Here is a 26,451-nt window from a genome sequence, read left to right as displayed (position 1 = left end):
ATGCTGCCCAAAAGCCATCTATCCCACTTTTCTTCTCATACATGCACTCTATTAAAATGGAGTACCTGTATGTTACAGTAATTTTTTTTGGAGATGAAAGAAACTTGAACCGGGAAGAAGTCATTGGGCTGCCCAGCAATGCTAAACTCCAGGCTGCCACTCTTATTTTTGGCATCAATCACTGGCAGGCACCACTCCAAGGTATTTCGTCGACTGTCATGTCGATATTCCCCATCGATTTCACCAATAACTGGTGCACCAACACCGGATCTGTCATGAGAAATATCTGGTCAAGTTAGGTGTCCAGAGATTGAAGAACTGCAAGGAAAACCAACCCCAAATTTGATTACGCTTCTCAAATTCAGCTTCAAGTTTTCTAGAACTGCAATATTTATGCAGTCCTGGAAAAATTAGACTCCCTAATAATAACTTCAATGGTCAAAGTCCCAGCACCCTGGCTAAGGATCTTACTCAATTCTCTGTAGATATGGGTATATACAATGATAGATACTTGGCAGATAAACCTGGGAGCTAATAGGGGACTAATACTGCAAATGAGTGAAGCAGGACATGTTTCCAAAAATTCTACACTAATGATCTGTTATAATTTTAATACAATTCAACTCTCTTTATAGGTAACAATGGAGAATAAAGCAGGTTAATAACAGTATTGGGGAGAGGCAGTACTTTAAACACGTAATGGAGATGAATTTGTCCTGTGAGAGAATTTGTTTTCAGAAAACTGAGAGAGATTCAAAACTGCCTGACGCTGATGCCAAAAGATTTATCTGACTTATAATCAAGTGGACTCTCATTTGATAAATTGAAGCACAATTATCCCTGAGCAAAGTGGAAACATGACGGGAGAAAGAGATATATATGGTTGTCTTTATTCTACAAAAGAATCAGGGCTAGTTTGAATGTACTGTATACCCTCACACATGGCTGACAGGCAGTGTCACCAACTCCTACACATTCTAAATTTACCATCTTTTAATTCACTAGTGACATTCAATGCTTGTATCAGGGGCAAGGTAAATATGGGAGACAGAGAAAACTTTAAGGGTGGCATAAGACATTTATTAACTCTTCTCTATCAATTTTATGGTCCTAGTTCTTTTATATTCCTTCTCTGTGCCCCTTATTCCAATCTGATCTCTTCTAATTTGATCAGTTATAGACAATGGAGTAAAGTGCTGTCTTAAGGGTCTCTTCTAGAGACTATTGAACTAAGACACAGGAAACCACTGAAACCACAATTATAGGGTGGACAGAAGGGCCTAAAAATTGTGGCATCCTAAAAATAGTCTAGTAAAATAAATCTTGACAAACAAAACCCCACCTATTACCAATGCCCAAATCCTACAACGTTTCGAGACAGCCATCTATTGTTCCACAAGAATAACCAAATTGTGAATAACAGGATTTATATGTGCGTGTGTGATATATATGTCAATACTTATATCTGTATATATGTCTATTTAACATATATATATGATATTGGTTATAAAGTATATCTTTAAAAATGGAAATAAGAGCCAGGCACATTTATCAAATGAGAATCCACTTGATTATAAATCAGATAAATCTTTTGGCATCTCAGAAAGCTGAGGCAGGAGGATCTAGAGTTCAAAGCCAACCTCAGCAACTTAGTGAGACCCTATCTCTAAATAAAGTCTAAATAAATATAAAAAATGGCTGGGGTTGGGGGCTGGGGTTGTGGCTCAGCAGTAGAGCGCTCGCCTCACACCCACACGTGTGCGGCCCTAGGTTCGATCCTCAGTACCACATAAAAATAAATAAATACAATGATGGCATTGTGTCCAACTACAACTAAATAATAAATATTTTTAAAAAAATGGCTGGGGATGTGGCTCAGTGGTTAAGCCCCTGGGTTCAATCCCCAGTACAAAAAAAAAGAACTAAGAATGACAAATGACAAACCAGACTTGACAATGTAAAGGACTGAGTTAATCAAAAGGGAACAAAAATATAAATTAAGTTAGTACCATTTTCTCCACAACAATAGTAAAGTTCCTCTAAAAAATATACTATTTTTCATAATTAAACCTGGTACTTATTCAGGGTTAAAGGAGTGCAGCTGAGATTCACTGAGGAAGTACAAATGTACAAGTCATTGAAAATGTAACTGAGGAAATAAATTTAAGGTGGAGAGTATTTCCAGATGATCCTGGGGAGTAGGTCATTTAAGTGCATGGCACTAGAGGGGCTGGAGATGTGGCTCAAGTGGTAACGCGCTCGCCTGGCATGTGCAGGGCGCTGGGTTTGATCCTCAGCACCACATGAAAATAAAATAAAGATGTTGTGTCCATGGGGGTGGGGGGGAGGAATTACTAGAACTAATTTTGAAGGGGTAACTGACATTTTCATTTTCTTGATTGTATTGACAGTTGCACAGGTACACATGTCAAAACTTAACCACTTTGCACAACTTAAATATGTGTAGTTTATGTTAATTATACTTAATAAAACTATGAGAAAATTTACTGAAACTGATGTAGATATCTTGTTTCAGCAAGAATCAATAGTTCCACTGAATATATTCTCATCTTTAGTGATAGTTAAGACAGTCAGTGAAAAATAAAAATTCAGTCTGACAGACTCAACTTCTTTGTGAAACAAAACAAAGAAAATGTGACTGAAAAGTGGCTCCTCCTTTTGGAAATCTTCATTATTACATGAAGACGCTAAGAACTAATACCTAGCCCCAGAACTACAACTGGCTTTTTTGTTTGACTGGTTTGAACTGAAAGCCAAAGCTTATACACTCAATGTATTTTAACAAATGTATGCAGTCTTGTAAGCACCATCAAAATCAAGTCATAGAACATTTCCATCATCCCCTGAAATTCCTTCTGTCCTTTCGTAGCCAAATACTTTCCCCTCTACTTCCTGATGTTGTTCTAAGAGTATTACCTTTTCCAGAAAGTCTTGGAAGTAGAATCATATAGTAAGTAGCCTTTGGTGTCTTGCTTCTTTTACAATTGGTCTTTTTAAAAAGCAAATATCTTAGAATGCACTGCAGCAAGGTGCTTCCTCCAAAAAGACCAGTTCTATAAGCTAACATAGGGGACACGATTATGTGGGGGACACCACTTACGGAAGTGGGATGGTGATAACTACATCATTCAGTTCTAAGTTATCTTCTTGTAGCTCGTATTCTATGTTGACATCACAGCCATTTCCACTCTCTGAGGGCCAGCAATTAACTGAGGAGTAAAGCAAAGCAGTCATACTAGAACATCAGAAAAAAGTAAAATTGCCTCAACATTTTGACTAAAATCAAGTATGGAAAAAGAGTAGATAAAAGTTAAGATGGCAGGGGCTGGGGCTGGGGCTGAGCAGTAGAGCGCTCACCTGGTACATGTGAGGCCCTGGGTTTGGTCCTCAATACCACATAAAAATAAATAAATAAAATGGGGGTGTTGTGTCCAACTATAACTAAAAAATAAAATATTTAAAAAAATGGGGCTGAGATTGTGGCTCAGTGGTAGAGTGCTCACCTACCATGCATGAGGCACTGGGTTCAATCCTTAGCACTACATAAATATAAAATAAAGATACTGTGTCCACCTAAAACTAAAAAATAAATATTAAAAAAAAAAGGTAAGATGGCAAATCCAAGCTAATTAACATCTGCAGGCTTAAAACATTCTAATATAAACTATATATATGAAAAATTTAAGTGAAGTCAGACACTGTTGTGCACACCTATAATCCCAGCTACCCAGAAGGTAAGAGGATCGAAATTTCAAGGCCAGCCTGGAAAACTTAGTGAGACCCTATCTAAAACGGAGGGGAAAAAAGGGTGGGGTGGAGAGTAAGGGCTGGGAATATAAGCTCAGTGCCTCTGTTTTCAATATCCAGTACCTCAAAAAACAAAAACAAAAGTAAAGCAAATGATTAAAAGCAATTTTGAAAGATCATTTTGTCAAAAATAACTTTGCTATGGCAAAGAAAATGAAAGTGCACAAGCTAGGATTATTTCAAGTTTTCAATGTAGACTAGCTCAGTGGAAATGGTTAGAGGCACTTACTTGTCAGTGGAATAAAAGATTCCTCTGTGGTCTGTAGTCTCCACTTTAGCACTCCTACATCACTATTGACTGGAAACGACTTCTCTGGATTCTTTAAGCCAATTAGAGACTCTGAGGTGAAAAGTTTTTTATCCACATTTGGATGGGTCTGGAATGAGTCAGGAAGGAAAACTTAGGTTCAGAAAGGATAAGACAAGAAATAAACTCCCTCTGGGTTTACATGGCCCATAATCTAAACATCTAAGATAAAGTGTCAAAGCTGAGTACCCTGGTGCATACCTATAATCCCTGTAGCTCAGGAAGCTGAGGCAGGAGAATTCCAAGTTTGATGCCAGCCTCAGAAACTTAGCAAGGCCCTAAGCAACTTAACAAGACCTTGTCTCTAAACAGAATATTTAAAAGGACTGGAGATGTGGATCAGGTGTTAAGTGTCCTTGGGTTCAATCTCCAGTACCAAAACAAAGAAACAACTTATAATTGAAAAAGTCAAAGAATAATAACCAGGTCCTTTCCAAAAATACTTCAACAGGGAGCTATTTCTTGCAGAAGACTAAATCAGGGAATAGGAGTGAGGTTCAGTGGTAGAGTGTAACACAAAACAAGTGCGTGCGCGCACGCAGAGGATGACTGAAGTCAGATGATAATCAGCTGCCAGGGTCAGATAGCAGTCTTGGCCTTATATAAAAACAGATAAGAAAGGAAAAAGCTAGGGCTAGGGATGTGGCTCAACGCCTGGCATGCATGCGGCCCGGGTTCGATCCTCAGCACCACATACAAAACAAAGATGTTATGTCCGCTGATAACTAAAAAATAAATATTAAAATTCTCTCTCCCTCTCTCTTTAAAAAGAAAGGAAAAAGCTATCTGTAGAGTCTAGCTGTAATTTTGCCTTAGAAAACGTAAGCAATTTAGTGAGACCCTATTTCAAAATAAAAAGAGCTGGGGATGTGGCTCAGTGGTTAAGTGCACCTGGGTTCAATCCCTGGTTTTGGGGAAAAAGTCTCATCTTTTTAAAATAAATTGTATTAGAAGAAAAAAAAAATAAGTCACTTCTGGGTAGCAGTCTACATATACTTTAATAGCCAGCAAAGATGTTGTCAAATTATAAAAGCACTACTTCCAAAAGAGAATTCTGCTGATTGTGGGGAAAATAGACAAAAATACACTTTTCCCTGAAAAGGCTTTGTTGTTGAACAAGATGTAAAATCAACCACCTAAATAAAATGTGAAAAGAACCACCATAATAAGAAGATACAAGGGCTCAAATACATTTAATATTTGTCCACACATATTTATTCTGGTAAGTATTTTATGCACTGTTTATTTATTTAATTATTTATTTAGTTGTTGATAGATCTTTATTTTATTTATATGTGGTGCTGAGAATCGAACCCAGTGCCTCACACATGGCAGGCAAGTGCGCTACCGCTGAGCCACAGCCCCAGCCCTGCACTTTTCAAATATACCATTACTAGATACTGCCATTCATCTAATAAAACAAACTCTGGCAGTTTATAAAGGACAGAATGACTAAACTGATTGTCATACCTGTTTTAATAAAATATCTCCTAATAAAGTTTTTTGCTAAGTTGCTTATGATCCTCCTGCTTTAGCCATCAGAGTCACTGGGATTACAGGCATGTGCCACTATGCCTGGTAAGAAAACCATATTTCAAGTAAGAAACTAAATTACTTTACTTTTTTCATAATAGTTAAACATCTCTTTGCCGCTATTGTTAGTGATATGAAGAAATCACCTACTAAATTTCAAAAGGATCTTTCATTCAATCCCAATATTTGAAAGTCATTCTAATACTGCCACAGTCTATCACTCAGGAACCACTGTATGTAATATATTAACTTCTTTCCTATGCATCTACAATGGCACTAGCTCTATTACTTAAATAATTTTCTGTATTCTGTGGTTCATGAGGACTTCTAGTTGAGAAACACTATGCTTTGGGTTGGGAATGTAGCTTGGTGATGGGGCACTTGTATACTATGTATAAGCCCATGGCTCAATCTCTAGCATTATAAAAATTTTTTTTAAAAAAAGAGTAAGAAGATGACAACTGTGCTGGGTAGACCAAAGTCTAAATACGTACCTGTAGCTGTACCCCTTTCTTATCTTCATTTTCCACATGAAGACGAATTCGGCCAAATTTGTCATCTGAGATCCTAAGCATGATCATGCCATGCAATTCCATATTCTGTAATCCTCCATCTCGTCCACAGGTTAGCGTGATCTTTTCTTCAATCTTCATATGCACACTATAAAGAAAAAGTAGTTAATTTGTTGAGAAAGGTAGAAACCAAAACTCTCTTTCTCTGGGTGATTAGCCATCAAAAAATATTTAAGATGCTGCTGCTTTATCAAAATCTAAAGCATTATTCTCTTTGATTCAGCAACTCTCTAGAATTTGTTCTATAACTAAATTGTCACCCATGCAAAACAACGTATTATTATTTTTAAAATATTTATTTATTTATTCATTTTAGTTTTCGGCAGACACAACATCTTGATTTGATGTGGTGCTGAGGATCGAACCCCCCGCCACGCACATGCCAGGCGAGTGCGCTACCGCTTGAGCCACATCCCCAGCCCCAAAACAATGTATTATTATTCACAAAAAATTGTTTGTAGACTGGGTATGGCACTATGCACTTATAACCCCAGCAACTCTGGAAACAGAGATAGGAGGACTGCAAGTGTGAGGCCAGCCTGGGCAACTTAGTAAAACCTTGTCTCAAAATAAAAGTAAAAATAAAAAGGGTTGGAGATGTGGTTCAATGGTAGAGTATCTAGTACTACAAAACAACCAACCAAAAATATTATTAATAACAAAAAGAATCATTTGTGGAAAAAAATTGAAGGCATTCCCTCTAAAAACTGGAACAAAACAGGGATGCCATCTTTCACCACTTCTATTTAAACATAGTTCTTGAAACACTGGCCAGAGCAATTACATGAAAGAAACTAAAGGGAAACACAGAGGAAAAGAAGAACTCAAATTGGCACTATTTGCTGATGATATGATTCTATACCTAGAAGATCCCAAAAAAGTTCCACCAGAAAACTTCTAGAACTAGTAAATAAATTCAGCAAAGTAGCACGACATAAAATCAACACCCATAAATCAAAGGCATTTCTGTATATCAGTGACAAATCCTCAGAAAGGGAAACGAGGAAAACTACCCATTTACAATAGCCTCAAAAAAAAACAAAAACAAAACAACAACAAAAAAACCCCTTAGGAATCAACAAAAGAGGTGAAAGATCTATATAATTAAAATTACAGCACAATTCACAACAGCTAAACTGTGGAACCAACCTAGATGCCCTTCAGTAGATGAATGGATAAAGAAAATGTGGTATATATACACAATGGAATATTACTCAGCAATAAAAGAGAATAAAATCATGGCATTTGCAGGTAAATATGGATGGAGTTAGAGAAGATAATGCTAAGTGAAGTTAGCCAATTCCAAAAAACCAAATGCCAAATGTTTTCCCTGACACAAGGAGGCTGATTCATAGTGGGATAGAGAGAGGGAGCATGGGAGGAATAGATAAACTCTAGATAGGGCAGGGGTTGGAGGGGAGGGGAAGAGGCATGGGGTTAGAAATGATGGTGGAATGTGATGGTCATTATTATACAGAGTGCATATATGAAGACACACACTGGTGTGAATACACTTTATATACAACCAGAGATATGAAAAACTGTGCTCTATATGTGTAATAAGAATTGTAATACATTCCACTGTCATATATAAATAAAAAAAATTTTAAATAAAAATTTAATATTTTACTTTTTAAACAATGTATTAAATATGTAATTAAAATCAATGTATTTAATTTTTTATAAAAAAATTTTTAAAAAGAATTATTTGTAGTAAAAAAAGTTTCAATGTCCATCTGTGGGGAACTGCTTAAATATATAAAGGAGGCTGGGGATATAGCTCAGTTGGTAGAGTGCCTGCCTCACATGCACTAGGCCCTGGGTTCAATCCCTAGCACCACAACCTCAGCCCCTACCTGTATGTATGTATGTATGTATGTATATATGTATGTGTTCACCACAAAATAAATAAATACAAGCATACATACATAGATATATAAATACATACATAAAGGTAGGGGCTGAGGTTGTAGCTCAGTGGTAAAGTGCTTGCCTCGTATGTGTGAGGCACTGGGTTCAAACCACATAAAAATAAATATAGATACTGCGTGTTTATCTACAACTAAATAAACATTCTAAAAAAATACATAAAGGTATATCAATATGAATGAGTACAAGGCAGCTGTGGGGGAATGAGGAGAAAAAAACTGAAAAATCTTTTTATTTAAAAACAATTTTAAGGGGCTGGGGATGTGGCTCAAGCGGTAGCGTGCTCGCGCCTGGCATGCGTGTGGTCTGGGTTCGGTCCTTAGCACCACATGCAGGCAGGGATGTTGTGTCCGCCGAAAAACTAAAAAATAAGTGTTGAGAAATTCTCTCTCTCTCTTTAAATTAAAAAACAAACAAACAAAACAATTTTAAATTTTAAGAAATTATAGGTGTATGCCTATAATCCAAGTGTCTTGGGAGCCTGGGACAGGAGGATTGTAGGTTCAAAGCCAGCCTCAGCAACTTGGCGAGGCCTTGACCAACTTAGCAACACCCTGTGACTCAATGGTTGAGCCTCCTGGTTTGAATCCCTGGTAAATAATAATAATAAAATAATAATAATAATAATAATAATACTGCAGGGCATGGTGGTACACTCCTGTAATCCCAGTTACATGGGAGGCTGAGGCAGGAAGATAGCAAGTTCCAGGCAAGCCTGTTTTTTAATTTAGGGAGACCCTATCTCAAAACAAACACTGAAAAGGCCTGAGGATGCAAAACAGTGGTAGAGCACCCATGGGTGCCCCAATTCCAATAATGATGATGATGATAATAATAATATTAATAATAATAATAAATCCCTCAAATGAGGAAATTCTTATCTATAAATAATTAAATGCAAAAAAGCAATTAGACAATGTGTTTAGAATGCTACTGCTATGCTTTGTTTTGTTTGGTACTGGGGATTGAACCCAGGGGTGCTCAACCACTGAGCCACATCCCCAGCCCTTTTTTACCTTTAATTTTTGAGACAGGGCATCAATAAGTTACCTAGGGCATTCTTTGCTAAATTGCTGAGACTGGTTTTGAACTCCTGATCCTCTGCCTCAACCTCCCCAGATGCTAGGATTATATCTTTGCACCATGGCACCTGGCTAGAATGCTGCTGCTTTGTATAAAAATGAAAAAGAAGCCAGGTATAGCCTGTAATCCTAGCTACTCAGGAGGCTCAGGTAGGAGGATCTTAAATTTAAAGCCTGCTTGAGCAAATTAGCAAGACTATCTCAAACTAAAAATTAAAAAGGCTGGGGATGTGGCTCAATGGTTGAATGTCCTTGGTTTCAATCCCCAATACCACAAAAATAAAGGAATAAAAAAAGATACATTTTTATTCTTCTATACATCATAGACTATCTCTTCAGAAGGATACACAAAAAGCTAGTTGATGTCAGTTGCTTCCACAATGAAAAACTTGCATGTCTAGATGGGAGGAATACTTTTTATATTAATGTCTTTTGAAACCTTTTGAATTTTGTGCTATAGGAATATATAACTTAATAACAAAATAAGTAAAATTAAAAAGTGCTGCTACTATGGGTGATTATTAAATACAATCTATCCAAATTCTATAATAAAACTATTTTTAGTTGGGTGAACTTCAGTTCATTCTCTATTTCAACTCTTATTTTCCGCAAAACAAAGGTTTTCAGACTCAAGATCACAAAGGACTGTGTATCTTAAGATAATGCAGGGTCCCATTTTACCTTCACAAGAGTTTTTCTGCACTCAAGAGGTTCTTCATGATTAAAAAGAACCTTAATCTCTAATGTGATAGTCTCCAACCTGTGTTTAAAAGTGTGATGCCTTTGTCTCACTTAAAACAGCCAATAGGGATAGGACAGGCACTTCAGTGAGTCAAGAGAATTATCTGGATGTAACTCTATTCATTTTCACACAGAATAGAACATCTAAAGAGTAAATACTCTACTTTTATGTAGACCTAATTGAGGTATCCTCCCAGACTCATCTTTCACTTGACCTCAATACCATCAGCAACAGTAGAAGGTCTGGACTCGAGAAGAAATCTGAGTCATGAAAATGTGAACTTGATCAACCACCACTTAAAAATGTTATAAACCACTGTCTCAACCCTGAAATAAAAGACAAACCAAAATATTCTACACCTGGTTCAAATACTTAAAAGGCAAAATATGTTAACCTGCTGTTAAAGTTACTTACAAATTTTGGATTAAAGAATGGTTTTTCTTTACAATTTAATTAGAAAAACATGCCAAAATATAGTGCAGAGTCATCAGACCTTTCATTCAAATCCATTTTTAAAACTTTTTTGGTACTAAGGATTGAACTCAGCTACTAAGCTGTATCCTTGTTTTTTTTTTTTTTTTAGTTGTCAATGGACCATTATTTTATACATTTATTTATTGTAGTGCTGAGAATCAAACCCAGTGCCACACATATGCTAGGCAAGTGCTCTACCACTGAGCAACAACCCCAGCCTGCCCAGATTCTTTTTAATTTTCTATTTTGAGACAGGGTCTGCAAAGTTGCTGAGGTTGTCCTCAAACTTGGAATCCTCCTGTCTTAGCCTCCTGAGTCTCTGGGATTACTGGAGTGCGCCACCATGCCCAGCTAATTCAAACTTTATTTTAAGAGACTTGCTCCACGCTAGACAAATCACTTTTGCTTAACTTACCCAATAAAAGGCAAAAACGGGTGACTGAAAAAAAATTTTAAAAATACCTTAAGTTAATATCTAGAATATGTTCTGTATATATCTTTCAAATCAGGAAAAATTAGGGGCTGGGATCAGTTGGTAAAGTCCTTGCCTCATATGCATAAGGCCCTAAGTTCAATCCCCAGCACACACACACACACAAAAAACAACCACAATAATAATAATAATAATAATAATAAGGAAATATTAAAAAGTACAAAAAATGGGACTGAGGGTATAGCTCAGTGGTAGAGTACTTGCTTAGCATGTGTGAGGTCCTCGGGTTCAATCCCCAGTATACCACCCCCCAAAAAAAGAATTTATAGCACATCAAAAGAGGATTTTTTTAAAAATGTAATACTCTACTTACTGAAAGAATTAATTCTTACCTTTCCATATTAATAGGTGGAGCATGCACTTTGGTTGCTTCAGAGGTACGTTTGCCCATATTAGAGGACATGATAGTTTCACCTTCAGATTTCAATTTGTCCACAAAGTTATCTACTTCCTTTCCTTTGGCTCCAAGTTTCAAAGCCTTGCTGGGGCCTGAAGGCCTAGGTTGAAGAATACAAAATAAGAACACACATACATATACACAGAAGCCCAAAACATTAATGACCCCACATCAAAGAAGCTTTCCCTGAAGCTATTCTTCATTTATTTTTATGTGATGCTGAGGATCAAACCCACTGCCTCACATGTATGAGGCAAACACTCTACCACTGAGCTCCAGCCGCCCCCGAAGCTATTCTTTTTTTTTTTTTAGTTGTAGATGAACACGATATCTTTATTTTTTTTTTAATATGGTGCTGAAGTTTGAACGCAGTACCTCACACATGTGAGGCAAGCACTCTACCACTGAGCTACAACCTCAGCCCCTGAGCTATTCTTAAGAGGAATGTGAAGTCCTCAAATGGAAAATCCAAACTTCCTACTGTTGGTAGACAAGTAGACTATGATAGTCTAATACGAACCCGCCAAAACTTGATAGTCATTTTAATATGTAAGCTTACAGTACCCAAACCAAATGTGAGTTTTGGGGTTTTTTTTTGGTACCAAGGATTAAACCCAGGGATGCTTCGCCACTAAACTACATCCTCAGTCCTTTTTATATTTTATTTAGAGTCAGGATCTCACTAAGTTGATCAAGCCTTGTTAGTTGCTGAACCTGGTTTTGAACTCAAGATCCTCCTGTCTCAGCCTCCCAAGCTGCTGGGATTATAGGTATGCACCAAGGCACCTGGCCCAAATATGCATTTTTTTATTCACATATGATCAGACGAAAACTCTGTAGCTTCCATTCAGATAAAATAACTACACAAAATTCTGCATATAACTTCGTAGTTCAAAGATTCCCCTTAAACATTAAGATTAAATATCCATGTTCCATAAACAGTTAAACACCCCCTCCCTTCCCTACATAAGGCAATTCTAGTAGGAAACTGAGGTCATAGCATGATCTGTAAAAGAACTCTCTTTTACATAAAAGTAGTAATATCACATTCACTAATCACTCCCAAGTATACAAATACAGCCTTCCTCTGGCTGGTAATACACTGGATTATACCTGGCTGGTGCAGGTGCCACTTTTGGTTTATCAGTCTCAATGATGGTTTCTGTGATCATGGCAGCTGTGCTGCCTCCAGATACTGCAGAGCTACCAAATCCCCCAAATCCTGGTGCTTTTTTCCCTTGTCTCTCCGCATCTCTCCGTGCCTGTTGTAATTCTTTTGCTTTACGCCGCATCTCAGCCTTAGCTTCACGTTCTTGAGTCTACAAAAAGAGACATGTGGATATAACTTTGTGTACAAGCTACATTATCAAGTAAAAACAGGAAAATCATATTAGTGAAAGCTAAAAGACATTAAAACCAGCAGTCCCAAAGAAGACCCCACTCACCTCTCTGACTGCTCTGAACACTTTCTCCTCATGAGAATCCATTTCTGTGAAGGTTCTGATCTGTGCCAGGTTAACATTCTCCCGGTATCCCAGGGCAACAATCTCATCAAAAGCAAAAATCAAATCAAAACAGTGCTCAGATATTTCATTCTCCTCTAAGGCTCGGCAATACTCAGGAATCTAATCATGGACAGCAATGGAAAAGAAAGATTTTGCATTTACTAGTAGTTTTTTCCAAGTCTTATCCTTTTTTTTTTTTTTTTTTTTTTTAAATATTTTTGAGTTTTTGATGGACCTTTATTTATTTGTATGAGGTGCTGAGAATCGAACCTAGTGCGGCACACATGCTAAACAAGCGCGATACCAGTAAGCCACAACCCCAGCCTAAGTCTTATTCTTTGTTTTGTGTGGGGGGTGGGGTGGGGTGGGAGCATGGATTAGACTCAGGGGCACTCGACCACCGAGCCATATCCCCAGCCCAATTTTCTATTTTATTTAGAGACAGGGTCTCACTGAGTTGCTCAATGCCTTGCTTTTTTGCTAAGGTTCGTTTTGAACTTGGGAGGCAAGTGGCTGGGATTACAGGCATGTGCCACCAAGCCTGGCTAGGTTTTATTCTTTCAAGTACAGAAATTTCATTAAACCTGAATACCTTTCTTAGCTCCTTCCAGTCTTTATTTTAAGCAAGACTTTGGCATAAAGTCTTTGTTTCTGTGTCTGCATCATTTAGCCTTATCTAAAATACATAGCCAAATAAATTTCCTAAATATAAAGGCACTAGCCATGCATGATGACACATACCTGTAATCCCAGGTACATGGAAGACTGAAGCAGGGAAAAAGTTTGAGATCAGCTGCTTGATAATTTAGTGAGACTGTTACAGCCTGGGGTTGTGGCTCAGTGGCAGAGCACTCGCCTAGAACATGCAAGGGCTGGGTTCAATCCTCAGCACCACATAAAAATAAATAAATAAAATAAAGAAGGAAGGAATGAATTTCTGTATTCTCTTCTGGGATACTTAGAGTTCAGGAGAGGACCCAATGTCTGCTGAATGAATAAGGAGTTGGAGCAATAAACGGCTGAAATGGGAGAAGCAGAGCCTACAAACTGATAAGCATAAGCTGTCTTGGAGGAAAAACTAGCTTCACACAAAAATGTGGAACCAAGCCAGGTGTCGGGTCATGCCTGTAATCCCAGCAACTTCGGAGGCTGAGGCAGGATCGCAAGTTCAAGGCAAGTCTCAGCAATTTAGCAAGGTCCTAAGCAACTTAGTGAGATCCTGTCTCAAAATTAAAAATAAGAAGCTCAGTAGTAAAGTGCCTCTGGGTTCAATCTCCTGTATCAAAAAAAAAAAAAAAAAAAAAAAAAGTGGAACCCAGAATTATTACAGAAAGACTCTTACCACTCTTGAGAAGAGCCTTAGGGTCTCCAAATCTTCTAAAATGTTGCTGTTTTTGGTAGTGATTAGTACCATGTACAGTTTCTCCATAGGCTGGTAGACATATCTTACACTCTCCGTTTCAACGAATGTATGCTGTTTTCCAGTGTTCATGAGCTTTGGGAAAGCTGCTAATAAGCCTTCAATCCGAGTTCGGGTCATTTCCACAAACTGTCGAGAAACAATAGCCTTTCCTGCTTTCGTGCAGACTGCTGCTGCCAACAGCACCTGCCGGGAACACACATTATAAGTACTAATTAATATTTCTTCATCTCTGTTTTCTCAATGTCTCAGGGGATATTATACAGATTTGACACATTCAGGTTATTTAGTAACATGATTACTATTACAATGTTTTCACCTTCCACTGCTTCTTTAATTGTAGTATGTAATTTTTAACATTAATGTAAAGTAGAGGAAAATGAAACTATTATTCCATTTCTCAATAATATACATAAGGAAAATTATTATTTTAAATAATATTTATTTTAATTATTTTAAAATTATTATTTATTAATTAAATAAATAACCTTTTCTAATTCTACATATATATTAGTAATGGGTTGGTTGTGTCCCAGAATTGGGTTATTCTCCGATTTGGCACACCCATAAAGAATAACTTTTTAAAAAATATTTATTTTTTAGTTGTAGTTGGACACAATACCTCTATTTTATTTATTTACTTTTATGTGGTGCTGAGGATCAAACCCAGGGCTTCATACATGCTATGCGAGCGCTCCACCACTAAGCCACAACTCTAGCCCTGGTAACTTTAGTTTTTTTCTAAAAAAAAATACAGAAAATTTCCAGTCAAAACAGAAGTCTAGTCTCTGGTACCAAAAAAAAAAAAAAAAAATTTTTAATTAAAAAAAGTAAAATTAGGGCTGGGGTTGTAGCTCAGTGGTAGAGTGCTCACCTAGTATGCGTGGGGTATTGGGTTCTATCCTCAGCACCACATTAAAATAAAATAAAGATACTGTGTGCACCTAAAACTAAAAGCAGATTAAAGGTATTTAAGCAGCCTTTTAAGAAGCCCCTGACCTTTACTTTTTACCTAGAATATGAAACCAATCTAGCCAGTCTAAATTTATCATTTGCATTCCCATCCCCCACTATGCTATTCCCAGATAGTCAAACAATCTGTATAATAAAAACCTAAATACTAGGCAATGAACAAGACCCAGCAGCCTTCTTCCAGCATTTCATTAGACAAAACAAAGCACCAAACGAAGAAGGGAGACCTTCAATGCCAATACAGAGGAGTAAGAAAATTAAGTACAGAGTCAACAGTCTCTTGAGTGTTAGAATACAAGAGTTCCTAAGCACAAATAACAAAAAAAAGATTTTTACACATTTGGGAAGCCTAAATGCTAAGATATGACCTCTGAAATATCAAAATCCTATTGATGAGACTTTTCATTTTTTTCCTTCTATTTATTTTCAATTTTATAGAAATCTGTCCCCTACAGATGAGCAGTTTGAGGGAAAAAGTCAGTTTGAATAAATATTCTTATAGTTTTAATATATTAATGTTTTTAGAATAATTATAGGAGAACCCATCCTCATCTTTCAAGGATAAATAATTAGGAACTAGGTGTGGTGGCTCACATTGGTAACCCCAGGTACTCAGGGGGTTAAGGCAGGAGGATGACAAGTTCAAGACCAGCCTTGACAATTTAGCAAGACGCTGGCTCAAAATAAAAAATAAAAAGGGTTGGGGTATAGCTCAGTGGTAGAATGCTTGCCTAGCATGTGCAAGGACTACATTCTATCCACGCACAGTTTAAAAAAGGAAGAAGAAAAAGAAGAATTAGGATATTTGGGAGACACTGAACAGCATGCTTATTTCCAAGCAGTAAGATAAAAAACAATTCATTCTAGAAAATGTTTGATTGATACCTTGCACAAGTAATTTCCCTCTATTGAACAGAATTTTGTTTTTACAGATTGATTTACTTCAAATGGGTCCAGGTTTTCTTGTGTGAAATCTCAAAAAATAATATTATCAACTGTTCCATTTCACAAATAATAACCCAAGTTTAGAAAGAAGTAGTGTTAGGAGTTATACAGTTCTGTTTATGTTTATGAAATTTACCTGTTATCCCAAATAAAGTTAGTTTTTTTAAGTCATAAATCACCAAGCAGTTTAAAAGCTGGCCACGGTGGTGCACACCTGTAATCCCAGCAACTCCTGAGGTTTAGGCAGAATTGCAAATATGAAGCTGGCCTCAGTAACTTAGTGAGACCCTAAGCAATTTAGCAACACCCTATCTCAAAATAAAAAAGTAAAAAGAAGAGGGCTGGTGTTGTAACTCAGTGGTAGAGCACTTGCCTATCACCTGTGAGGCACTGGGTTTGATTCTCAGCATTGCATATAAATAAAATAAAGGTCTACTGACAACTTAAAAAAAAAAAAAAAGTAAAAAGGAATGGAGATGAAGATATTCCTCAGTACTTAAAAAAGTCCCTGGGTACAGTGGAACATGAAAAGCTGAGGTAGAATTATTTGAGCCCAGGAGTTCAAGGCCGTCCTAAGCAACACTGTGAGACCTCCTCTCAAAAACAGACAGCTGGGCTGGGAATGTGTCTTAGTGGTCAAGTGCCCCTGAGTTCAATTCCCAGTACCAAAACAAACAAACAAAAATCAGCTGGACATGGTGGCACATGCCTATAATCCCAGTGACTTGGGAGGTTGATGCAATCTAGCAAGGCCCTAAACAACTTAGACACTGGGATGGGGTTGTGGCTCAGCGGTAGAGCACTTGCCTAGCACATGCTAGGTATGGGTTCAATCCTCATCACCAGATAAAAATAAATAAATAAAATTAAGTTATTGTGTCCAACTACAACTAAAAAATATTTAAAAAAAGAATAAGGTTTCTGAGCTGGATGTGGTGGCACACACCTGTAATCCCAATGGCTTGGGAGGCTAAGGCAGGAGGATTGAGAGTTCAAAGCCTGCCTCAACAATTTAGCAAGGCCCTAAGTAACTCAGTGAGACCCTGTCTCTAAATAAATACAAAAAATGGCTGAGGATGTGTCAGTGGTTAAGCACCCCTGAATTCACTCTCCAGTACCAAAAAAAAAAAAGAAGTTTCTTATAATTTTGACACACAAATAATGATAATACCCTAGTACCTTACCAGAAATTAATCTAAAAGTATCACCACCCACAGGTTTTGTTTGTATGTCAAAGACTAAACATACTCAAGAAATTTGTTTTCACATTAATTTTTATCATAGGAGGTTCATGTTTCAACCATATACATATGTCTGGCAAAAATAAAAAGAACAAAATTAAAATGTGATTGTTGTTTCACCTTACCAATGACAAGCAAGTAAACTTCTGTGCTGGTTCACTAAGGGTTTAAATGCCATATATTTCCAAATATAAGGTAGATTTATCCCAAAATTCCCCCAGAAAAGAGTTGTACCACATAAAAACTTGTACATGAATGTTGATACTTAACATAATTCATAATACCTAAAAAGTGAAAATCAGCCAGGTGCAGTAGTGCATGCCTGTAATACCACAGCTTAGGAGGCTAAGGCAGGAGGATTGTAAGTTCAAAGCCAGCCTCAGCAAAAATGAGGTGCTAATCAACTCAGGGAGACCCTGTCTCTAAATAAAATACAAAATAAGGGGGACGGACGTGGCTGAATGGTTGAGTGCACCTGAGTTCAATCCCCAGTATCCTCCCAAAAAGTGAAAATCAATGTCTATCAGCTGATGAATTGGTAAATAAAATAAAGAATATCCATACAATGGAAAAGTTATTTAGTCCTAAAAGGAATGAAGTATTAATACATGCTAACAAAAATGAACCTTGAAAATATTATGCTAAGGAAAAGAAATCAGATGCAAAAGGCCACCTCTTGGGCTAGGTGATGTACTCAATGGCAGAGTGTTGCAAGCTTGATACCCAGCAACCACAGTGCTCCCCACCTCCAAATAGGTTATATGTTACATGATTCCATGTATATGAAATATCCAGAACAAAGTCATAAAGAAATAAACTAGTGATTGCCAGGGGATTAGATAAGGGAAATAGGGAGTGATTACTAATAGGTATAGAGTTTCTTTTTGAGTGATGCAAAGATTCTAAGCTTACAAATTATAAGCCAAAGTACTATAGACTTAGATTACACATGTTCACATTGTAAAACAGTACCATTACTAATAATAAGCATATATCCCATTAAATGATTTATACCACTTCAAGGCAGTGGATTTGTACATTTATGGGCCTGTCCATATTTTGATATTCAAATAATAGAAAATTTTTTCCATAAAAAAGTTTAGGAAAAAATTTACATATTATTTTAAGAAATGTATTGATCTTCTAGAATAATAATTCTCTTATGATCCATAGAAAATCAGCTCATAGCAGTGAGAAATATTAAGAAAGGGGAGCATATTGTAAATCCAATTCCTGTACAGCCTTCATTCTCACTCCAAAAGGTTGAGACTAGGGGCTGGGGTTGTGGTAGAGTGCTTGCCTTGAATGAGTGAGGCACTGGGTTTGATTCTCAGCACCACATATAATTAAAAAATAAAGGTCCATCAACAACTAAAATGCATAAAATAAATAAAATTTTTTTAAGGAAAGGTTGAGATAATAGCCCTATGAAGTTATACTCTACTACATTAGAATTTTATGTCTTGCTCTTTTTCCGGCTGGAACCATGGAGGGTGCCGAAGAGAAGAAAAAGAAGGTTCCTGCTGTGCCAGAAACTCTTAAGAAAAAGCGAAGGAATTATGCAGAGCTGAAGGTAAAGCGCCTGAGGAAGAAGTTTGCCCAAAAGATGCTTCGAAAGGCAAGGAGGAAGCTAATCTATGAAAAAGCTAAGCATTACCACAAGGAATATAGGCAAATGTACAGAACGGAGATTCGGATGGCTAGAATGGCAAGAAAAGCCGGCAACTTCTATGTACCTGCAGAACCCAAATTGGCATTTGTTATCAGGATCAGAGGTATCAATGGTGTGAGCCCAAAGGTTCGTAAGGTGCTACAACTTCTTCGCCTTCGCCAGATCTTCAATGGCACCTTCGTTAAGCTCAACAAGGCTTCAATTAACATGCTGAGGATCGTGGAACCTTACATTGCATGGGGGTACCCAAACCTGAAATCAGTGAATGAATCTACAAGCGTGGATATGGCAAAATCAATAAAAAACGAATTGCCTTGACAGATAACGCTTTGATTGCTCGATCTCTTGGTAAATATGGCATCATCTGCATGGAAGATCTGATTCATGAGATTTACACTGTTGGAAAACGCTTCAAAGAAGCAAATAACTTCCTGTGGCCCTTCAAATTGTCTTCTCCAAGAGGTGGAATGAAGAAAAAGACCACCCATTTTGTAGAAGGTGGAGATGCTGGCAACAGGGAAGACCAGATGAACAGGCTTATTAGAAGGATGAACTAAGGTATCTACCATGGTATTTTTGTAATCTGGTCAGTTAATAAAACAGTACCTGCTCTCAAAAAAAAAAAAAAAAAAGAATTTTATGTCTTGAGGCTTATGAGTAAAGATATATCAAATGTTTATCTAGAACAGGATCAAAACTTCAGACCTCAAAGCTCATACCTAACATATGTAATATTAAGAAAGATAAAAAAACAATGCTTAAAATTCAAGGGTAGTTCTCAGGGTTCAAGCTGTCGTTAAAAACGCCACCACACATGCAGAGAGAATTTAGCTAAAAATTAACATCAAGGGCAACATGAGAGAGAAAAAGGAACAAAAAGATGCATGCTATGGAGGGAGCAACCCATCCACTTTACTTTATCGACTGGGCATGTTCAAAGGCTAATTATAGGTATTGGTAATCTTTATTTTAGCCATGTTATTATAAGAATAACTGAATTAACTGGGTATGGTGGTGTATACATGTAATTCCAGCTACTTGGTCAGCTGAGGCAGGAAGATGGCAAGTTCAAGGCCAGCTTAGGCAACTTAGTGAGACCCTGCCTCAAAATAAAAAGGGCTGGGATGTAGCTCAGTAACAGAGCACTCCTGGGTTCAATCCCCAGTACTGGAGGAAAAAAAAAAACTGAATAATATTTACTGAATATCTTCTCTACTTACTAGATGCTCTCTAGGAATGAAGAAGAAAACAAATTGGCATTCTAATGACAAGAAGTTCAGTAGAGAACATAAAACATTTAAAAACAAAAAATAGAGGAAAAAAACCAAAACTGTAATAGGAGGCAGACTACGGTAAATAACCTGAGAGTTGCTGATAAAGTGCTATGGAAATTCAGAGAAGGAAATTATCTCTAGCTAGTAAGATCAACCTGATGGAAGAAACAGCATCTGAATCATACTTCCATGAATTCAGGGATTTGAGCATGTAAAGATAAACAGTAGGGCTGGGCATGGTAGTACATGCTTTAATCCCAGCATCTTCGGAGGCTTAGGCAGAAGCATCATAAGTTTAAAGCCAGTCTCAGAAACTTAGCAATACCTTGTCTCAAAATAAAATAAAAACCAAAAAGAGCTGGGGATATGGCTCAGTGGTTTAGTACCCCTGGATTCAATCCCCAATTCCTTAAAAAAAAAAAAAAAAGATAAACAGTATGGTAAAATAGGTCGCAAGCAGGAAAACTCTGAGATTCTTTTTTGAGTTGTTCCATCAACTACACATAGCAAAACAAGGCTCCCAAAGTAGAATCAAAATTCCCCATACCAAGTGTGGCATAAACCTCAAACATCCAGGACACCACAATCACAGGGCCCACCAAAGTTGACACAAGTCTGTATTCACTATGTTTCAGTTACTAAAATGGCTAAATGGCATGGTCACCTTAAAACAAGGTATCTATTCTACAGTAAGTTAACATATGTCCAATTTTTTTTTGGGGGGGGAGGGGGACAAGGTAGCAGTTCTGGGGATTGAACCCAAGGGCACTGAACCTGAGCCACATCCTCAGCCCTTTTATTTTTTGAGACAGGGTCTTGCTAAATTGCTGAAGCCTGGCTTTGAACTTGCAATCCTCCTACCTCAGCGTCTTGAGCCACTGGGAATACAGGTGTGTGCCACTGTACCCAACAACATGTGTCTTCTTAAATGCTTTGACAAAATAAAAGCTTCTCTTCGTATCAATGTTTACCAATTCCTATCAATTATTAAATATGGCATGTACTAAAAGACAAATTAATTTTTCCTTCTGCAATTTTCTTTGATGAATTTTATTTTTTATAAAATTGATTTTATTTATTTATTTACTTAATTTTTAGAAAAGAACTTTTTAGACTTTTTAAAAAGAAACTGTCAAGAACCCTTGATAGGAGCAACCCCTATCAGGTCCCTTCTCACCTTGTGGGAATTCTCTCTTTTCTTCTCGATTGAATAAATCCTACTCCTTTCAAAAAACAAACAAACAGTTGTAGCCAAACACATTTCTCTTCATATTTACGTGGTTTGAGTACACTATCATTTGTGCAAATTTAGCACTTGGATCAGAAAGTGCCTTGAATAAAGAAACATGGAGAATAAGGTTTCTGTCCTGACTATGCCACCTAATTATGTAATCTTGGGGAGTAAGTCAATTGCTTACTGATATATCCCTATATATATTCATATAAACTTACTATTTAATTTTATATGAAATTAAATAGTAAGTTTATATGAAATCCAAAGTGCCTTTTTTTTTTTTTTTTGGTACCAGCATTGAACACAAGGGTGCTTAACCGCTGAGATGCATCCCCTTTTTATATTTTATTTAGAGACAGGGTCTCACTGAGTTGCTGAGGCTGGCTCTGAACTTGTGATCCTCCTGCCTCAGCCTCCTGAGCTGCTGGGATTACAGGAGTGAGTCACCATGCCCAGCTCCAAAGTGCCTTTTAATCTATAATATTCTATAAATTGTTGAGCAGGATAGGACACATCTATAATTCCAGCAACTTGGGAGCCTGAGGTAGGAGGATCACAAGTTTGAAGCCAACCTCATTAATTTAGCAATACCCTTTTTATTTTTATTTTGATTGAACCCAGTGTGCCATGCTAGGCAAGTGCTCTAACACTGAGCTACTTTCTAGCCCCAAGATTCTGTCTCAAAATAAAAGATAAAAAAAAGAACTGGAGATATAAGCTCATTGATAAAGTGCCTCTGGATTCATTCCCCAGTAACAACAATAACAATAACAACAATAAGATTTATAAGTCTACAATTGGGGAGGCTCAGGTAGGATGACTGAAAGTTCCAGGCCTGCCTGATTAACTTAATGAAATCCTATTTCAAAATAAATTAAAAAGGGTTAAGGATGTAACTCAATGTGTAAGGCCCTGGGTTCAATCCCCACTACCACCCCTAAGTCTAAGCATTTGAAAACTTCACAGTAATAGAAAATGCACAATACTTCTATTTCATACCCACTGCTCCAATAACAACTACTTGGGAACCCTATACTGCTAGAAGGCAAATGGCCTAATCCAAATAAATTGTGTGTGTGATAAGAGACAGAAGAATAACAGGTGGCAGTTCAGCATAAATATACATAATTCTCTAAAAAAAGGGTTTTTTCTTTTGGTACTGCAGACTGAACCCAGGGGCATTTTACCACTGAGCCACATGCCCAGTCCTTTTTTTCTTTAATTTTTTTTTAATAGTTTTTAGTTATAGATGGACATAATGACTTTATTTTATTTACTTATTTTTATGCGGTGCTGAGATCAAACCCAATAACTCATGCATGCTAGGCAAGTGTTCTAGTATTGAGCCACAACTGTAGCTCCCCAGTCCTTTTTATTTTGAGATAGATCTTGCAAAGTTGCTGAGGTTGGTCACAAACTTGCAATCCTCTTGCCTTAGCTTCCAGCGTTGCTGGGATTACAAGTGTGTGCTACCACATGGAGCTAAGGTCTTTCTTGAACCTCTAAATGTTTCAGGATTCCAGAATTAAATATACATACATAATTCATGGTTATAGTAAGGCTACTTTCTACAACTGTCATAGAGGACTATTTTATCTTTCCTATCTATATGAAGTTAATTATAAATAAAACCACAGTGAAGATTACAATAAAATCTAGACCACAAATAAAACCTTAAATTCGAAAAGTAATTTACTCAGGATTTTAAGTCTATCACTTGCGTGTGTGTGTGTATACACATATATTTACTTGTAGGTGGACACAATACCTTTAATTTTTTAATGTGGTGCTGAGGATTGAAGCCAGTGCCTTACGCATGCCAGGTGAGCACTCTATCACTAAGCCACAGCTCCAGCCTTGAGAAATTTTTTTTTAAATGACATTACTGGTTATTACTGTAGTGAATTTCCTATATCAAGACACAGTAGACGATAAATCAATGAAAAATCCTTTTCATTCTCTGAGGTACCCTCAAACAATAATCAAAAAAGATATATAAAGAATACAATAGTTGTGCAGCTACAGTACCGTACATGAAAAAGGAAAAAAGAAAAGCAATATTAATTCCTTAATTAGGACCTATTATTAATAGATAGGATTTCAGTTTCTCCTTCATTATATGTAGATTTAGTCACATAAATTCCAACTCTAGTTTTCTAATAATGAATAATTTTGGGGAACTGTACTTACTGTGATCATTTATATTAATGTCACCACAATAGGTTTGCTGTCTGTACTTAGTAAAGAATAGCATTCTTCAGATAAGTAAAAATTTTAAAGATGGGGGCTACTGTGAGACTTAACATCAAGTTTATTCAAATATAAGTTTAGTGAGAAAAGGAACTGAGTAAAATGATATTTTGACAAATGTTAAGAAAATAAGAACATACTCTCATTACTTTGCAGAAAACTAGAAGGATCAATTTAAGAGATAACTTGCTCACCAGGTGCCCACCTGCCTATAATCCCAGTGGCTTGGAAGGCTGAGGTGGGAGGATCCAGAGTTCAAAGCCAGGCTTAGCAATTTAGTGAGGTCCTAAGTAACTTAGGGAGACCCTGACTTTAAATAAAATATAAAAAAAGGGCTGGGGAAGTCTCAGTGATTAAGTGCCCTGGGTTCAATCCAAAACAAAAACAAAAACAGTTCTTTGTATTTCATGTTATATGAAATCATCATAACCCCCCACCCCCACCTTTTTTTCTTTTTTTGCAGTACTGGGGATTGAACCCAGGGCTTGCACATGCTAGGCAAGCACTCCACCACTGAGCTACATCCCCAGCCCATAAACCATTTGTTCATTTATGTATCTATTAAGACTTCACAGTCGAGGATATTTTACACTAACTTCAATAACTTAAGCCAAAGGGAACTTATTTCCCCAAAAAATAATCTTTATGTATCTATAATTTACTTTGAAGTGTATTTTTATAAAGATGGAGAGGAATGGATGGATGAATAGATGTATGACAAAGGACGTATAGTGAAATGTTAATTACAGATTCTAGCTGGTAGTTATAAAATTGTTCACTGTAAAGCTCTTCAACTTTTCCAGATGTTTGAAAATTCCATATCAAGGAAAATCAACTTTTAGACGTTTCAATACAACTTGTAGATCAAAAAGTTCAACCTATTTGGACATGTCTAACATACAGAGATTTCTTTGTAATACAGTAGGATCCAAGAACATTACACAGAAACAATGCCATGTAGACAACAGAAGTTGGGTTTGGTGGCGCACGCCTATAGTCCCAGTGGCTTGGGAGGCTGAGGCAGGAGGATCATGAGTTCAAAGTCAGCTTCAGTGATTTAGCGAGGGCCTAAGCATCTCAGTGAGACCCTGTATCTAAATAAAATGTAAAAAAGGCTGGGAATGTGTCTCAGTGGTGAAGTGCCCCTGGGTTCAATTCCTGGTATCCCCCCTGCCCCCAAAAGACTTAAGACAGTAGAATGTACTGATACAAATTGCTCTTCTGAGCACATAAAATGGATATCTGGGTCATGCCAAGTCCCTAATAATTCAGAAACACCTGACACAATTGTATGCATATGTGCACATGTCAAAATAATATGTAAAATTTACATATACACGTATAAATATACACATTTATTCATATATATTATATTTATATTACTCAGAAATTTATCATCCCTGAATTATCAATGAATTTTTAAAAAACTAAGTTTCAAGAACATTTTTTAAAAACAAGATTTTTGTAAAGATCTGTATTTCATTTACATAATACAAGACTTTAACTTTGCTATTAAAATTACAATACAGTCTAAAATAAACTATTAATATGTCCCAAATGTAAAAGAAAATGGAGTTTTTAAAAACAATTACTGTCCAAATATTGAGCCTCCTAGTGGAATTGAAAAAAAAAAAAAGTTTTGACAATTTTACATCTAATACAAAAGTTGTAGGAGGCAAACCTGCTTCATGTAATTTTTATACTTGAGGAAGAAAAAAAATTTTTTTCAATGGTTTCAAGTCCAAACACAAATCTTCCCTCTATCCATGTTCACACCTAAAGACTGTCGGTAGAACTTAGTAAGACTGGCACCAGGGCTGGGGCTGGGGTTGTGGCTCAGTGGTAGAGTGCTGGCCTAGCATGTGAAAGTCCCTGAGTTTGAGCCTCTGCACCACAAAAAAAAAATAAATAAATAAAATAAAGGTTTTGTGTTCAACTACAACTAATAAATAAATAAATAAATATAATAGATACATAAATTTTATATATATATATATATGGATAAAGACTGGCACCAAATTATATTGTCACCTCTTAGATATACAGGAAGATATTTAAATCAAAATATTTATTGTCAAAACAACAACAAAAGGACTTCTTCAAAGGACTGAAGGGCATAAGATGTACTAAAATAAATTACTAGCTCGTCTGAACCAAGGAATTTCTTCTACTTCATGAATAGCCACAAATCACAGAGCTAAAGCAAGCTAGTGGAGTCAGCAGTTGTGTGTTTTCCCCCATCCTCACCCAAATTAATTTTTCCTATCTCTACAAAGATAATGCATCCGAAGGCAAGTAACAGGTCCCAGAGTACGACCCACCCCTTACTCCTCCTCCTCTGAGGTATCTGATTACTATATGCCACATACACATTTTACTTCACCTGAACAATGTGTTCCTTGAAGACAGAAACCCTGTGTCCTCATAACTCACGTTTTCCCAGTGTTCTATACACAGTCGCACTAACAAGCTCTACTTAAGTGGAAGGTCCTGCGACACTCGCGTCCTAAGAATGAGTGTTAGAAGTTACTCCCCGCTCTGGGCTTCCATTTCCACCTTTCGAACAAACAAAAGGCAGCTG

General features: G+C 36.9%; 1 protein-coding gene and 1 pseudogene across 1 annotated transcript in view; one reads left to right on the top strand and one right to left on the bottom strand.

Moving 5' to 3' along the window:
* Positions 1 to 26,451, bottom strand: part of Arcn1 (archain 1) — a 30,648-nt gene that overhangs the window by 3,657 nt on the left and 540 nt on the right. Inside the window, exons 2-9 of the mRNA XM_027930513.3 lie at positions 14,205 to 14,468; positions 12,803 to 12,982; positions 12,471 to 12,676; positions 11,293 to 11,457; positions 6,163 to 6,328; positions 4,058 to 4,205; positions 3,122 to 3,230; positions 66 to 270 (exon numbers count right to left, since the gene is read on the bottom strand). Coding sequence (XP_027786314.1) covers positions 66 to 270; positions 3,122 to 3,230; positions 4,058 to 4,205; positions 6,163 to 6,328; positions 11,293 to 11,457; positions 12,471 to 12,676; positions 12,803 to 12,982; positions 14,205 to 14,468 — 1,443 coding nt within the window. The remainder of the gene's footprint in view (positions 1 to 65; positions 271 to 3,121; positions 3,231 to 4,057; positions 4,206 to 6,162; positions 6,329 to 11,292; positions 11,458 to 12,470; positions 12,677 to 12,802; positions 12,983 to 14,204; positions 14,469 to 26,451) is intronic.
* On the top strand, positions 18,908 to 19,737 carry LOC114088799 (large ribosomal subunit protein uL30 pseudogene; annotated as a pseudogene).

Source organism: Marmota flaviventris, chromosome 9 (assembly GCF_047511675.1).
Source record: "Marmota flaviventris isolate mMarFla1 chromosome 9, mMarFla1.hap1, whole genome shotgun sequence".
Taxonomy (NCBI): domain Eukaryota; kingdom Metazoa; phylum Chordata; class Mammalia; order Rodentia; family Sciuridae; genus Marmota; species Marmota flaviventris.
The sequence above is the reverse complement of the archived record's forward strand: the minus strand, read 5'-3'. Positions and strand labels throughout refer to the sequence as shown.